The sequence below is a fragment of the Andrena cerasifolii genome, chromosome 16 (assembly GCF_050908995.1).
Source record: "Andrena cerasifolii isolate SP2316 chromosome 16, iyAndCera1_principal, whole genome shotgun sequence".
Taxonomy (NCBI): domain Eukaryota; kingdom Metazoa; phylum Arthropoda; class Insecta; order Hymenoptera; family Andrenidae; genus Andrena; species Andrena cerasifolii.
In genome coordinates this window covers 2,610,378-2,624,959 of record NC_135133.1, presented here as the reverse complement: position 1 = coordinate 2,624,959, position 14,582 = coordinate 2,610,378, and the positions used below count along the sequence as shown (strand labels likewise).

Below are 14,582 nucleotides of genomic sequence, written 5' to 3'. Positions count from 1 at the left end.
GACTTTTTTCTCAGATTTCTAAGGACCTTTTGTCGCGAGACACTTCTGTGGCCCCACGGCCGGCGGAGCGCCAAAAAATATAGCGCACGCTTAATAATAAAGGAATCCAACTCCCACGTAAACAAAATGTAAATGTATTTTTTTTTTGCACTTCGTAAAGGCAAATGATATTAAGTAGAAAACAGGTGCGAAAATTTGAGGCCCCCACAGGGACCCAAACATCCTTGTGGCGGCCCTGTGTGGCTCTGACTGATATTTTGGATATGTCGAGACAGTTTTTTATCTTTCGAAGCAGCATTGTTTCTATCAAGAGGATATGCAGCTTCGCAGTAGAAATTGGAAGTTAAGACGGTCGTTAAACGGGATTCTCTTATCACTGATGGGATATTGAAGCAGAGTTGGGCAAAATGTAATCTAATTACTAATTACAAAGTACGATTGAACTGTAATTGTGTAATTGATTGGACATTATTTTCAGTAATCGTTTATTTAGATAGTTGACTAAACCAAATGGTCAACTACCGAAATTAACAATTACAGAAGATAAAGTGTAATTAATTACAGAATTACAGTTTAATCGTAATTTGTGATTTGTAATTAGATTACATTTTGCCTAACTCTGTATTGAAGCAACCATGTCTTAGGAACCTTTCACGCGAGATACTTCGCTGGTTCTGACTGATATTTTTCATATCCTTTTCTAGGTTTTTTTAACCATAGGGTGAAGGACCCAATTACTGTCACCTTGAGCTATTTTACTTAAAATAACGAACAAATAAACGCTGTAAAGTCGTACACAAAAAGAATTATGTAATTCAACCTATAATCTATACTATAGATTATATAATATAGTTTATTCATTCGTTATTTTAAGTAAAATAGCTTAAGGTGGCAGTAATTGGTTAGGTGTCAGTAATTGGGCCCCTTACCCTACTGCCTCTAGCAAGTGGATATATTTGAAATACTACTTGCAAGCCACAGAAGTATGAAAAGGCCCTAAGACTTGGCTACTTTAGCGTCTAATCAGTGATAATAGATCCCAGTTGGATGATACGAATTTTAACCCTTCGTTGACACACCTCTTATTTCGATCAACTTTGACATACCTGGGTGGTTCACACCCAGAACAATTTTTGAACGACTGCCATTCTCCTCTAAAAAATCAAATTTTTCTGAAAAAAATCATGGGTCAATTTCGAAGTCTCTAGAATGTATTCAAGTAGATTTTTTATTGAAATTTGATTACCGTTTTTGTAAAAAAAATTCTAAATTATCACATGTCGAGAAAAAGCGAAGAAAATCTTTAAAAAATTGTAACTTTTACAAATTTCAATATTAGAAGCTAAAAATCTATAGAGTTGTTGTTCGGATATAATACTTTGAGAGAAAAAATAGTGTGTAAGTCGGCTTTAGAAAAAAACTATTTATTTTGCATATAGAAGGTACCTACGGAGCGTCAATATCAGCTTATGGTTGGCTCACACCCAGAGTGTCAACGAAGGGTTAAATGTTGCTCTTTTAAGTGCAAAAAGTCCTGTAAAAATACATGCTTCCGCTTTTTCAAAAAAAAAATTACAAACATTCGCCTATTTTCGGCCTCCTCACTAGGTATAACCGCTTAAACGTCACCCTTCCTCTTTTTAGAGGGAGACAATCAACCCAAATCAAAATCAATTTTATCTGCTTGGTAAAAAAAACTCAAATAGTTCAAAGGTTCGCACAAAGAAATTTGGTAGAATGTGCTCAAAATTCCTCTTCCAACACCTGCAATTTTAATAAAGGATAATTTTATGGGTTTCAAAGGATTATAAAAGCATAATTATAAATAAAGAAACACGATGGGAAAGTTGTAAAAAAAAGCAGATAGAGAGCGGGGTGCATAGGGCGACAAATTTGATAACACCAAATACATTTTCCAGAACATCTGCACCTATAATTTAACCTTTTTTATAGCTGTTAAACAATCCTTTTTACGCAGAATAAAAATCTCGACTTTCCTCGACAAAATAGCGTTCGAATCGTTGCATTTCATGCAAATTCGTTTCAAAGTAATGATCATTTAAAGTCAATTTGTCGCCCTATGGCCCTTTCTGTATATCTCCTCTTCTCACATCATTCCCATCGTGCTTCCCACAAACAATTCCTTGGAACCTATAAAATCATCCCCCACCGAAATTTCAGGCACTGGAAGAACCACAAAGACAATTTCTACCAACCCCCTTTCCGCCCATTACCATCACTTTTAAACCTATTTTTTTTATTCAAATTTCGTGGACATTTAATCGACCCACCTGTTCCATCGAATATGATCGCTAATCGAGTTGCACTCTCATGTATTAAATGCATTATGCGCGCAAGGAACGAGCACCAGGGCCGTATGAAACGACGCTTCGTATTCTCTGTACGAAATCGAGGGGAAAGGGTGGAAGGGTGGAGAAACGGAAACGAGGAAAGAAAGCAGCTGGAGGCGAAGCGTAATTGGTGAATCGGAATGCGGTGCCATCAGAATTCTCGCGTCGTTTCCAGTAATTCTTTCAATTCTGCCGATACTGACAAATTCCATCTCGTTGCGCGCCCAAAAACTTGCGCCGCGGCTGCCGGGGCGACGGTAAGAAGCAGTTATAACCGAATACGCCTGTTTCCCGGGAATTTACGAAGGAGAGCGTCGATGCTGAGCGCTCGAATGCTGCTGTGACCACTCGAGGGAGAGAATCGATGAAAAGTGGGAAGAGAGGTTGTTTGTAGACGTGCAATCTTTCGTGGAAACTTTTATTGCATTTACAGGTGTACCGCGATGATTATCCTTAACAACTAGGAACTAGGTGGACGCACCTTTCAACCTTGGAAGTTGCGACCATAGTCTGACTTAAAGGTAGATTTCATTTTGTGGATTTAGTTGAAAGTGATGGATATTGGGGTTGGTTTGTTGCTTACAAAATAAGATACAATTTCTATAATCTCTGAATAAATAATACGTCGATGGGGAAGTATTTACAAGGCACTTAATTATAATATTTACATGCACAAATTCTCAACAATATTCTGCATAGTAATCCTAACATTTGCGTCGCACTTGCAAACCGCTGTCCACTTCCAAGCACGATTACTCAAACGTCTCATGGAAGTCCCGAGAGAAGGAATAAAACGCAAGTAACTTAAGGCTTAAAGGACGAACACCTAAAAGAAAACACGTGGAACAGAGTCCCTATTAATTCCTTCATAAGTCAATAGCCTTCTGTTCTAACCCTCTGGGTGCCAGCACTTTGAACGCTCAACCGCGTGCGGGTCTCCTCCAGTCGCGTCTCTCAGCCGTACTTGCCGAACGCCCATGCGCGTTTCCCGCACGCACCGCGTGCACTGAACAATCGCATACACGCGCCCGTAGCACCGAAAGGGTTAAGAAAGACTCTTGTACTTCTCCGCGAAGTTCTCGACGCCCTCCAGTATCCTTTCCGTGAAGTGCCACCAGCTGAAGTCAGTGTAGGACCTCGAGTGCCCCGCCAAGTGTTCTGGGAACGTGATCTTGTGTCTGGCTATGCTCTTGAGCACCAGAGCCGCGATGTAGATGATGAAATAGATGCTGAAGTACAGTGGCACGTACCACAGCTTCTTCCCTATGAAGTAGTAGGAGTAGGGCCTCTTGTCCAGTCTCTGGTCGTTCATCTCTGGCTCTTCGGTGTGATCGTGGTGCTCGTGGTGCTCGTGGTACTCTGGGATGTGGTCGTAGATGAGCTCGTGATGGAAGTCGTGGTGGTGGTCGTAGGGTTCGTCGACGAAAGGGGGGTGGTCCAGGTGGGCCGAGTACTCTATGGGCTTTGGTGGCGAGCCCCCGGTGTAAGACGAATCGTCTGGGAATTTGGGGTAGTCGGAGTCATGAGGGGGGTGGTCGTGGGAGGTGAAATGATCTTCCTGCTTGTAGGAGTCTGGAGGCTGAAAACAGTAATCCTGGGCGTCAATAGCGATTACTTAACACCTCGTCAACATGCCATCGCGAATTTTAACACGTGTCGCGAGAGCTTGGTCCCAAATTAATGTGGAATTGGGCCTTGTTCGTTATATTAGCGGTGAACAATTTAGAACATACAACTGGACTTGGCAAATCGAAATTTCCAAAGAATTTGAAGAATTTGAAGGACTTCGTAGAAATGTAATTCAAGTGACGTTAATAATATTTTTTGCTTCGGTAATGACACGGTCCTAGGGATGAAGACACCCCCTCAAAGAAATTGTGTTTTAATATTATCGTGAATATCTGTGAAACCGTAAAAGTTATCGAAAAAAAGTTTAATTCAAAGTTGTATGGTGTTTGATATCCTGAAATATGAACAAAAGAATCGAAAGAAAAGGGTGGTGAGAATATATTTTGGAAAAATTAATAGTTTTAGAAAATTCTTTATTCCGTTTTTGGAATAGGTTGTCCATGTGCAGGGGAACACGTGTATGGACCTTTTTCTAGATTTATGCGCGTAGGTTGGGGTTCACAGGGAGCTACTATGTAATCGTGGGGGGGTTGTGGTACGTTCTGCGTTTCTAGAGTTGATGATTATTCGTAGGGTAAGAGTAGTTGGAGGATGAGTTCGTTATTTCAGGGTTGAATGCAAGAATAGTGAAGTATTTGTGAACTTCAAACTACTGTCATGGCAATTTCTTTCGTGACTTCTTGTGTTTCTTTTGTGCTCCATGTGTGAGCGGTTGTGAGAAAGAACTGTTGTCATTGGTGTTATTGCACTACTGTAGAAGCACGTGGAGACATGTCGCAAATGTCATTGACTTCACTAATTTCATATACGGAACTCATTAGAGAACTTACTCTACTAGGTTCAAGAGTGAACAAGAACTACTAGGTATCAGTGATGTCTTGTGTAATCAAAAGAGCTGAATGAGCACAAACTGTCGCTATAAAATAACAGTAACTCTATCATCTCTAAAAAAGAGCACACCCAAATGCTCCAGAGCTCTTAAATCCCCAAATCTACGTATATTTCAATATACTCGAGCAATTTCCAACATTTAATTCTCAATTTCCCTGCTTCACCCTAGGGACCATTAAATCCTACAGAATTCCTATCAAGGAGAAACAATTTTGAACGAAAAAGCAGCGTACTTAAGCACCAACAGACTTTACCTTGTCATTTGCGTCGAAGTCCGTGTAATCGTCCATCGATAGTGGCTTCGAAATCGGTTTATCGCCCATGTAATCTTGCGGCTTTGAAATCGGCTTATCCTCCATATAATCTGGCGGCTTCGACATTGGTTTGTCACTCAGATATACAGGAGGTTTGTACTCGTAACTGTCCGAAAATGGCGGCTTGGAGAAGTCGAAGGTGCTCGACGATAGAGGGCCACTAGGAGGACCATTCGAGAAACTACTAGGTGGCCCATCCGGAGGGCCACTTGGTGGGCCATCCGAGAAACTACCAGGTGGTCCATCCGAGAAACTACCAGGTGGTCCATTCGGGGGGCCACTAGGTGGACCATTCGAAAAACTACTAGGCGGTCCATTCGGAGGGCCACTAGGTGGGCCGTTCGAAAAACTACTAGGTGGGCCGTTCGAAAAACTACTAGGCGGTCCATTCGGAGGGCCACTAGGTGGTCTATTAGAGAGGCTACTTGGTCGAGGCTTGGAGCTTTCCCTCATGCCATTCGAAGGATCCTTATTTTTAAAAGTATTCAGCGATGCTGGGTGATATCTGTCCTGAATCTTCTTCTTCGTGTTCAACTGGGCTATCAATTCGTGGTCCAGCGTCGAATATCTGTATAAATTTATGCACAATGGAAATACTAGGAGGGATGATAGTAATTATCAAGGGAAGTTCGGCAACGCGAAAATTCAAAATAATCTGAATCTTTGCAAAAGTATAGCGCGAGTAGTGTTAATAACGCAACTATTTTTTGATTCGACAATTAAACGGTTCTAAAATACTCGTGAAAACACTCCCTCAAAGAAATTGTTTCATATTATCATGAACATCTGCGAAACCGTAAAAGATCTCGGAAAAAAGTTCAATTTAAAGTTTTATGACTTTCAATATCCTACAATATGCTTATAAAGAATTGTCGAAAAAAGGATGGTGGGGGTAAATTTTGAAAGAAATACTGTTTTTCGCGAATTCTTTATCGCCGCTTTATAGGACACAATAAACCTTTGATGCAACTTTGAATTTAATTTTTTTTTTATACCTTTTACAGTTTCGTAGATATTCACGATAATCTGAAAACTCATCGCTCCTTCAAGGCGGTGTTATTTCTCTTAGGACTGTTTTTATTACCGAATACAAAAATAGTTAAGTTATTAGAATTACAGTCAGCTACATTCCTGCAAAGTTTCAGATTTTTTTTTGAATTTTCGTGTTGCCGAACTTCCCTTGTAAATAGGCTAAGTATTTTTTAGACGGAATTGGTCGTGGGGCCCTTGCCACGTGGGACACTTTTGCGACTCAAAGTTAGCATCTCTAGTGTTTCTAGTGAAAAGCAACAGGTAATTTTTGGAGAACAACAGGAAATGGTTAACTACTAGTGACTAACACTATAGAAGCTGTTGATGCTCATCAACCTCTGATACTTTGGAGCTTGCTCCGGTGACTTTCCCTTTTCAAATTCACCGAAAAAGCAAACATTCACGTTTTGCAACCATACCTCCCAGCCGAGGGGTAGTCAACAGCTTCGCCATGTTGGAGTTTCGGTATTTTCGGCGAAATGTAGACAGGCGACACTGTAATAGCGATGTTCTTGATGCCCCTGGCTTCGCTCGCTGTCCCATTGCTCAGGGAGACCATTCTGTACAGTCAGACATTTTACCATTCTTAATAAAGAAATAAAAATTAGGTCCTTTTCACACGGAACTGTCCCACAAATTTCTTCTATTTCAAACCACCCTCAAAGTACCAATTAGCCACTTATTTTTCAGCACACAACCGCATATAGTGAATATTAATACGCAACCAGAAGCATCAAAGTATTTCAAGGAAAATCCTCAGATTCCCTTCTTCATTTTAATTCATTTTAAGTGCTCGAGAAAGTGTCTGATCGAAGCTTTTCTTTTTACATAAACCTCGCGTGAAAACAGGCTTCGTGCTGCTGGTATTGTTCCCTATTTTTCAATCAAGTAAACAGTCAAACCTGGTGATCCAAGAAGTCTGGTCACTCCTTGCTTGCGTCTGTTCCTGGCCATTTCTCGACACTTTCGCGTACGACGTCACTTCCGGCAAAACCGTGGCGGTTAACAGATCTGCTAGAAGCAGGAGAATTAATGCGCGTATCATCTTCTCCGATAGCTAAAGATGAATGATCCAGGAACACTGACTCCTGCCTTCTATATAGACTCGTAACTGTATCTCTGCAGCAGCACGCCGGGGATTTATTGTCCAGCTTCAGTTTCCTACACTGTTGCCCTGAGTTCTGCTTGTAACTTTCGTCTCTCTTACCTGAAGACGCAGTGGCACTTTTTGGAAAGATAATTTATTTTAATGATATTAGTTTAAATCACTGGATTCGTTGTCGTTGCCCGATTTCCTTGATTAACCTTGATGCGCGAGGGACTCGAGGTGGACAGGATATCTGCCACGAACGTCGACGCTCTAATGATTTGGAGTCTCGACGAAATGGTCCTAATCTACTTGGCAAACTATAACACACCGTTACCAGCGTTTCTGCGTACGAAACGTGACGAGGAAGGAAACAAATGGTCGCTAATCCGTCCTTGACCGGGAAATGCTTGATCCAGATCACTGAGTCGATGGTGGAGGCTCTTTCCAACCCTCTGGGGGATGAAGTTCTTTTGAAGAGAAGTGGTGTCACGATCGGGACACTGACTAAATTCTGTTGCTATATTTCTGAAAGATATGTGTGTCATTTATGGCGATTACGTGGTCATAAGCTAAGAATTAACCCTTTGTACTCCAACTTATTTATTTATCAGTCGAAGGATTTTTTATCCAACGCTACACTCATTAGATATAGAATTTTGAAATGGGGGGAATTATAGTGTAATAATTTCAAAATTAGAAGTTCATTTAATTCTACTAAACTTGTACAAGGTTTAGTGGTATCAGTATGCAACTTTAATTTAACCCTTCGTTGACACACCTCTTTTTTTTAATCAACTTTGACATACCTGGGTGGCTCACACCCAGAGGAATTTTGGAACGACTGTCATTCTCGTCTAAAGAATCCAGTTGTTATGAAAAAAATCATGGGTCAATTTCAAGGTCTCTAGAATGTATTTCACTAGTGTTTTTATTGAAATTTTATCAAAGTTTTTGTAAAAAAATTCTAGATTACCATATGTCGAAGAAAACGAGGTAAATCTTAAAAAAATGTAACTGTTACAAATTTCAATATTAGAATCTGAAAATAAACAGAGTTGTTGCTCGGATATAATATTTTGAGAAAAAAAATAGTTTGTAAGTCGGCTTTGGAAAAAAAGGCACCTATTTATTTTGCAAATGTGTAGAAGGTACAGAGCGTCAAAATCAGCTTATGGGTTGCTCACACCCATTGTGTCAACGAAGGGTTAAACTTTGATGTGTCAGAGGGACATACAGATAATGCAAAGGGTTGAAATCTGCAGCATTGAGGAAATTGTCGCTGATACAATTAATATACGCTTAATTCTGTTATTACACAATTTCGATTGAACACGGTCAGAGAAAAAGTAAATTCCCTGAAAAGGGATTAACACGATTTTTGTTTATCTACCACGGTCCGATAAATTTGCCTTTTTAAAAATCTTCACTTAATTTTAAATCCAAGAAAAAAAATATTCATATTTATTTTTCTAGGAAATTACTCTCAATGAAAAACAAATACTTAGAATTTTGCATTCAAGGCTATTGCACACTCTCAAGTAAATGATTTATCCGTTTTTTACGACTTATTTGAACGGCTGCAGCGACAATCAGCCTTCCATTCCGACTTTATCTCGTAAGTGACGCAATCGGAAAAACTTGAGTTCGAGGTTTGACGATTTGTTCCTATTATTGCGGTGTGGATACAAAGCTCCATTATTGCATGTGCACGGCATCTTTTTTACATGTATTTTTTTCGGAATCTTATTTATCGTGTAAAAACAAAATTAAGTACACTACATTTTTTATACCTCTACCAGGAAGTACTCCTTCTTTGGTTTCGTGGCTAAAGGGTTAAGTCGAGTGTTGAGTGTCAGGGGTTGAAACGGTTCCGAGAATAACTGTTTCAATCTGTTATACATCGGTTCTGACTGAAACAGTTATGAAGAACTGATATTCTGAATAACTGTTATAAGGAACCAAAATTTCTGGCTATATCGATTTCGGTTACGGTTCTGCAGAAACGATATTATATCGGTTCCGTAACGGTTATATATCGATTTATAACAGTAAGGGGGCACACCACATTAATAAGGGTTTAACTTGAACGTAACTTAAAAAAAAATTATTTCAAACTCCTTTTGAGAATCAATTTATTCTTCACAGATTTATTATTTAATCATAATTTAAAAGGCGCTTACGCATGGTTGAGGCGAGCCCAGCCTATAACCAGAGTTTACTGTATATAAACGATGTATAACCGTTACGGAACCGATATAATATCGGTTCTGTAGAACTGGAACCGAAACCGATGTAATAGGCCAGAACCGTTTTCACTCGTAACTGTTTCAATATTATTTCGGTTCTCATAACTGTTTTGAGAACCGAAACCGATATCATAACTGTTTTCAACCCCGTGTTGAGTGATGAGTCTTTGAATGTTGAGTGTTGAGTGTTGAGTACTGAGTACTGAGTGCTGAATGTTGAGTATTGAGTGATGAGTGTTTGAGTGTTTGAGTGTTTGAATGTTTGAGTGTTTGAATGTTTGAGTGTTTGAGTGTTTGAGTGTGTTGGAATATGTACAACGATAGACTGTTCCTAGAGTTAGAGTGTCAGGGACTTTAAGGACCCGGTAACTTATGAGTTTTCCTTTCTTTCGCTACAGGAGACCCAAAAGAGGGGAAAACGGTCTTCTCGACCCCTGCGCTTCTCAGTCCGAGAAAACCCTCTGAACGGATAACTTGTATCACGCTAAAGACTATTCTTTCTATTACTTTTAGTTTAAGTTTTATACAGTTCTTATTATTATTATACTGACGTTCGACTGTGTAACTTTTATTTTCTTCAATAAATAAACATTATATTCTAACAGAGTGTTTGAGTGTTTGAGTGTTTGAGTGTTGAGTGTTGAGTGTTGAGTGTTGAGTGTTGAGTGTTGAGTGTTTGAGTGTTTGAGTGTTTGAGTGTTTGAGTGTTGAGTGCTGAGTGTTGAGTGTCGAGTGTCGGGTGTCAAGTGTTGAGTGTTGAGTGTAATATATTATTGGGGGAGGGTAATGGAGATAAGGAGAAAACAAATTCACTTACTCGTATTTCCTTTTATTTTTCTATTGAAACTATGCCGCAATCCGAGGACAATTTACAATAATTATCCCCTTCACGAATGTACATTACGGGAGTTGCGGTTACGCGTCTATTTCCTGCACAGTTATATCACATTGTTCCTTTGTCAGAACGGTCGTTATCCCTTCGTTATTTAACAACTTCGAACGCTGTGTTTGGGTTTGCCCTATTAGGACATAGTTATACATATTAACACCTATCTCTCTTGGTTTTTAGCGTTTATCGTAGATAACTGAATCTTTTGCAGCATAATGAGCTTTAGGAAAAAGGTTCGGAAAAATCGAGAGAAATGTTAGGAGCTTACATCGTGTCTGTTCAATAGAAATAGATAAATTTTTCAAATTGTAGCAATGATTTTTCAGTTCAAAGTGGTTCTGCCGATTGTGTGTTTTCAAATTGTAATGTTTTTGAAATCTTGATCTTCCAACTGGGAATGAGTTTTTTTTGTGAAATTTTTTAAATTTGTAAGTTTTTTTTGGATATGAAACAGCCGAAGATAATTTTTGAAGTACACGTGACTTTTCCGATGAAGTTGATTGCAATTTATAACTTTTTCGAGATAGCAAGTGGCTGAGGGTAATTTCTCAACTGCAAACGTAAGCTTGCAATCAAAATTGTTGAAGTGTTCCAGACCAACGTTTCATCAGAATTGTAAATAGCTTCACAATAGCTTTAGCGACATTTGAAATTACTGTCTTGCGATAGTAACAATATTTCTTTTCTTCTGTAACCTTCTCAGCGCAAATTCTCATTTAGAATATTGTTAATAGAATACTGACACTATATCAATCTTCTTTTATCATAGCCCTCTTACAATACAGTCACTGTCGATGCCTTCTTACAATTAAACCTTCGATGAAGTATCATTAAAGTCGCAATCATCTTCCAAAAGAATACTAATTCTACCACCAGCGATTTGAACAGCAAAAATCCCTTGCAAAATTTTCAAGGATGTGGAAAGTCTGTGAGTTCTTCCTTGGCAAATATATACTGCTGGTAATTGCATGGAGTCACAATAATCAATTTTAAAATTATGTTATCCCTGGTTAATTAGGTTTCCAAGAAATTTGCATTTTCTGCCTCGGAATGTTCAGCACAGACTTACTAATTAACATAAATCTAGAAATTTTCAAGGGTGGCTTTACCTGGCTACTTGCTCGTGTATAATACATTCCTATTCTTGATCTTTATAAATATATTACAGTATTTCGCTGCAGAAATATATAATCTTATATAACAACAACAAACATACTTGTTCTATTACATTAAAATTATTTTAAATACTACTTAATTCGCGAGATTCGTCCAAACGCAGAATTTACATTATCCTCGTTTTATATTACTCTATGAAAAAAAAAACGTGTACAAAATGGAGATTCAACGTTACCCCTAAGGCTAGAAATAAAACATTACGTTCGGAATACGTTTTCTCTCTACGTTTCTGAATGCTAACAAAAGGAAGAAAAATATACAGTAAAAGTAATTCGATATTTGACGTTGTGAAGTACATGCACGATGTTAGTTAAATCGCCCCAGAACAGCTTTTCACTGGAAAAGTTGGTCTGAGTATGAGTATACAGAATCTCTAGGAACACGAGACTTAAGTGACCCATGGACAGTCAGACATGTTTATCAATCACATTTCAAGCTGCATAACAGCACTTGCAATTCAATTTTACCCTTAACAAACAATGAAGAATCCCCGATAAAAAAAAGCGTACGTACCTACTTGAATTTAGGTACAAAAAATAGTCTAAAAATCTTCGAAAATCTGATTCCCTCGGCCGCGGAGTACGAAATTAAATACCGTCGAGCGTACAGCATAGATTGTCAAAACGATCACGGAAGCATGAAACTTCGTAGGGTAAAATACCACGTGCAATCATTTTTCAACCCCCTGCCCTCGAAAGAAAGCTCTCGCTTCATCGTGATTGACAAGCATGCACAACCATCTACATGCCACTTAAATGAGAAACAGATCAGCCTGCGTTACTTCTTTAATCTTGCCGTTTCATCCAACACCACTGACGATCGACTCGCTCGAGAAATTGATGGCCAGGCACAGAAGGAATAGATCCCTCGGAGGAACTTGTTTTCACTTATCATCCGGTCGATTCTCGACGGTGACGTTGTACCGATTCTGATCGTCGCTTTCGAAGCTTGGATTCGTCGCGCCGTTTTGCTTCGAGCAGTCCTTCGATCGGTCCTGCTCGTCGGTCTGCGCTTTCTTCAGCCTCCTCGCGCCGAACTTCTTCCTGCCCTGCTCCACCGGCATTTTCTCGATCTTGTCGAGATTCTTCGCGTTATTAAGCGCCTCCAGGTTGTTCGGCCGTTGATTTTCATCCTCCCTCAAGTATTTCGTGCTCTCCTGCTCCTTCGAGAACGCCTCGTTCTCGATCCCAGCTGTATTCTTCGATTCCTTCTCCTTCTCCTCGTTCTGGCACTGCTTCTTCTCCTCCAACGCAATCTCGATGACACCGCTTTCCAGACCGTTCTGATTCTGCACGGGCTTTGGCTTCTTCTTGACGATGTCGTTGCCCTCGACCTGTGGCCGCTTTTTCAGATAGGCCACGTTGAAGATGTAGTACATTACGCCAGTGATTAGAGTGATCACTGCGAATATTCGGTAGGTCGGCCGAGTCCCGTAGGCCTTCATCAAGTAGCCGCCAATTAAGCTTCCAGAACCTTTGCCTGGGAATAGTTTCAAAGATCAGAATTGCATTGTTTAACTCTTTAGTGTCTAGCTTTTTTCGTGAATATTACGAGAGTTTTTAATTTAATTTTTTAATCCTACTGGTCATCAGACAGATTGAAGAAATATTAATATCAATATTAAATATTTCATTTTAAGTATTTTGTAATATTAAACACCTCATGCTAACAGGTCACCACGATAATTTTGCATTTCTGATGACGTTTTTAAATTATTAAATCTAGCTTACAATTAGTTGGGGGGTATTTTTTTTCTTGGATCATTTAGCAACGTGAATCATTTCTTATAACAATTGATATTTCGAGCTCTGGAAATTGTTCTTTGAATTAGATTAAATACATTGGGAATGTGGGTCAAAGTAGACCCAGGCATCACCGTCTGAGGGTTAAAAATGTGAAGTGCGTTAAATAAGACAATTGAAAATGTGGCATTGTCTGCGAAAGTGTTGTACACTTCTTTCTATTGTTCCGAGGAGTTGTGACTAAGTATCTTCTTGTTGTAATTAAAATTAGAGACAACATGATATTTAAATTGATCACTAACCGACTCCATAGTAAACTCCACCAAGTAGTCCTTGTATCGAGCTGTCAGTAGTGGTGGTAGACAGTTTCGCTGCGTAAGTTACAGCAGCGGTGAAACTGAGCGATAATGTGACAGATTCCAGGGCCTCGAAGATAAGGGTGTGCCATGGATTGTATATTAACGAGTAACCTGCAAACATATTATTAAACATCGCATTTCTAAACAATTCTACTTACGCTAATTACGACAGTCCAATCATAACACACAGAAGTATTCTAAGAAATAGCAATAAATTATTTGAATTCATTAACATTGCAATGACCCCTTTCAATATTTTTCGCGAAGCCTTCTTCAATTCTTACAACAAAATTATTCTCCACTCCTATGTATATCGCTGCAAATTATTACAACCCCCTTCCAGCCAGTATCCGACAGTTAGAATCTTATTAGACACTAGCTTTACTCTACTTAGTTTACTATTCGGCTTCGCCCGAAATTTAGATTCCCATTTTATAAAAAAACTGTTTTTTTTTTAAATTTTTTTTGTTGTGAAAATGGTCACATTATGATAATGAACTGAGGCACGTTTCATGATCCCAGAGTTTATCGTTCGAAAGTTTTTAGGCGACAGACAACACACAAACACTTTCTGCTTTATATATTATGATTAAGATTAAACACGCGGCTGGGCAATGTATCCACTAAGCCAACTTCCCTTAACATGTCAGCTCTAGTTTGTAATTACTACCCTCCCTGTCGTAGTCCATGTTACCAGTCGAGGTTGATTCTTATATATAAGTTGCTGTATTTCATTTTATTTGTATTAACTTTAGTTTAATTCTTAGTTTTCTGTTTTTACCCGACTGTGGCACGCAAAGGAGGGTATTGTGTTTATCAGGCTATGTATGTATAGACATGTTACGCTCTAGAGTCTGTACGGA

At 39.1% G+C, this 14,582-nt stretch overlaps 3 protein-coding genes across 5 annotated transcripts in view; 1 reads left to right on the top strand and 2 right to left on the bottom strand.

The window, feature by feature from the left end:
* Nucleotides 1–14,582, top strand: part of LOC143377894 (uncharacterized) — a 93,497-nt gene that overhangs the window by 53,079 nt on the left and 25,836 nt on the right. The gene's annotated exons all lie outside the window — the stretch shown is intronic.
* On the bottom strand, nucleotides 3,316–7,806 carry LOC143377989 (uncharacterized). The gene is made up of 5 exons (XM_076829872.1): nucleotides 7,636–7,806; nucleotides 7,120–7,441; nucleotides 6,637–6,777; nucleotides 5,126–5,753; nucleotides 3,316–3,930 (listed from the first exon to the last, which is right to left on the bottom strand). Exons 2-5 carry the CDS (start codon nucleotides 7,260–7,262, stop codon nucleotides 3,397–3,399), a joined length of 1,446 nt encoding a protein of 481 aa, XP_076685987.1. The 5' UTR covers nucleotides 7,263–7,441; nucleotides 7,636–7,806; the 3' UTR covers nucleotides 3,316–3,396.
* The window catches only part of LOC143377869 (uncharacterized), a 46,407-nt gene continuing 42,186 nt past the window's right edge, over nucleotides 10,362–14,582 (bottom strand). For all 3 annotated transcript variants that reach the window (XM_076829654.1, XM_076829655.1, XM_076829656.1), the window contains exons 11-12: nucleotides 13,663–13,830; nucleotides 10,362–13,097 (exon numbers count right to left, since the gene is read on the bottom strand). In XM_076829654.1, the coding sequence (XP_076685769.1) occupies nucleotides 12,502–13,097; nucleotides 13,663–13,830 (764 nt within the window). In that variant the 3' untranslated portion in view covers nucleotides 10,362–12,501. The remainder of the gene's footprint in view (nucleotides 13,098–13,662; nucleotides 13,831–14,582) is intronic.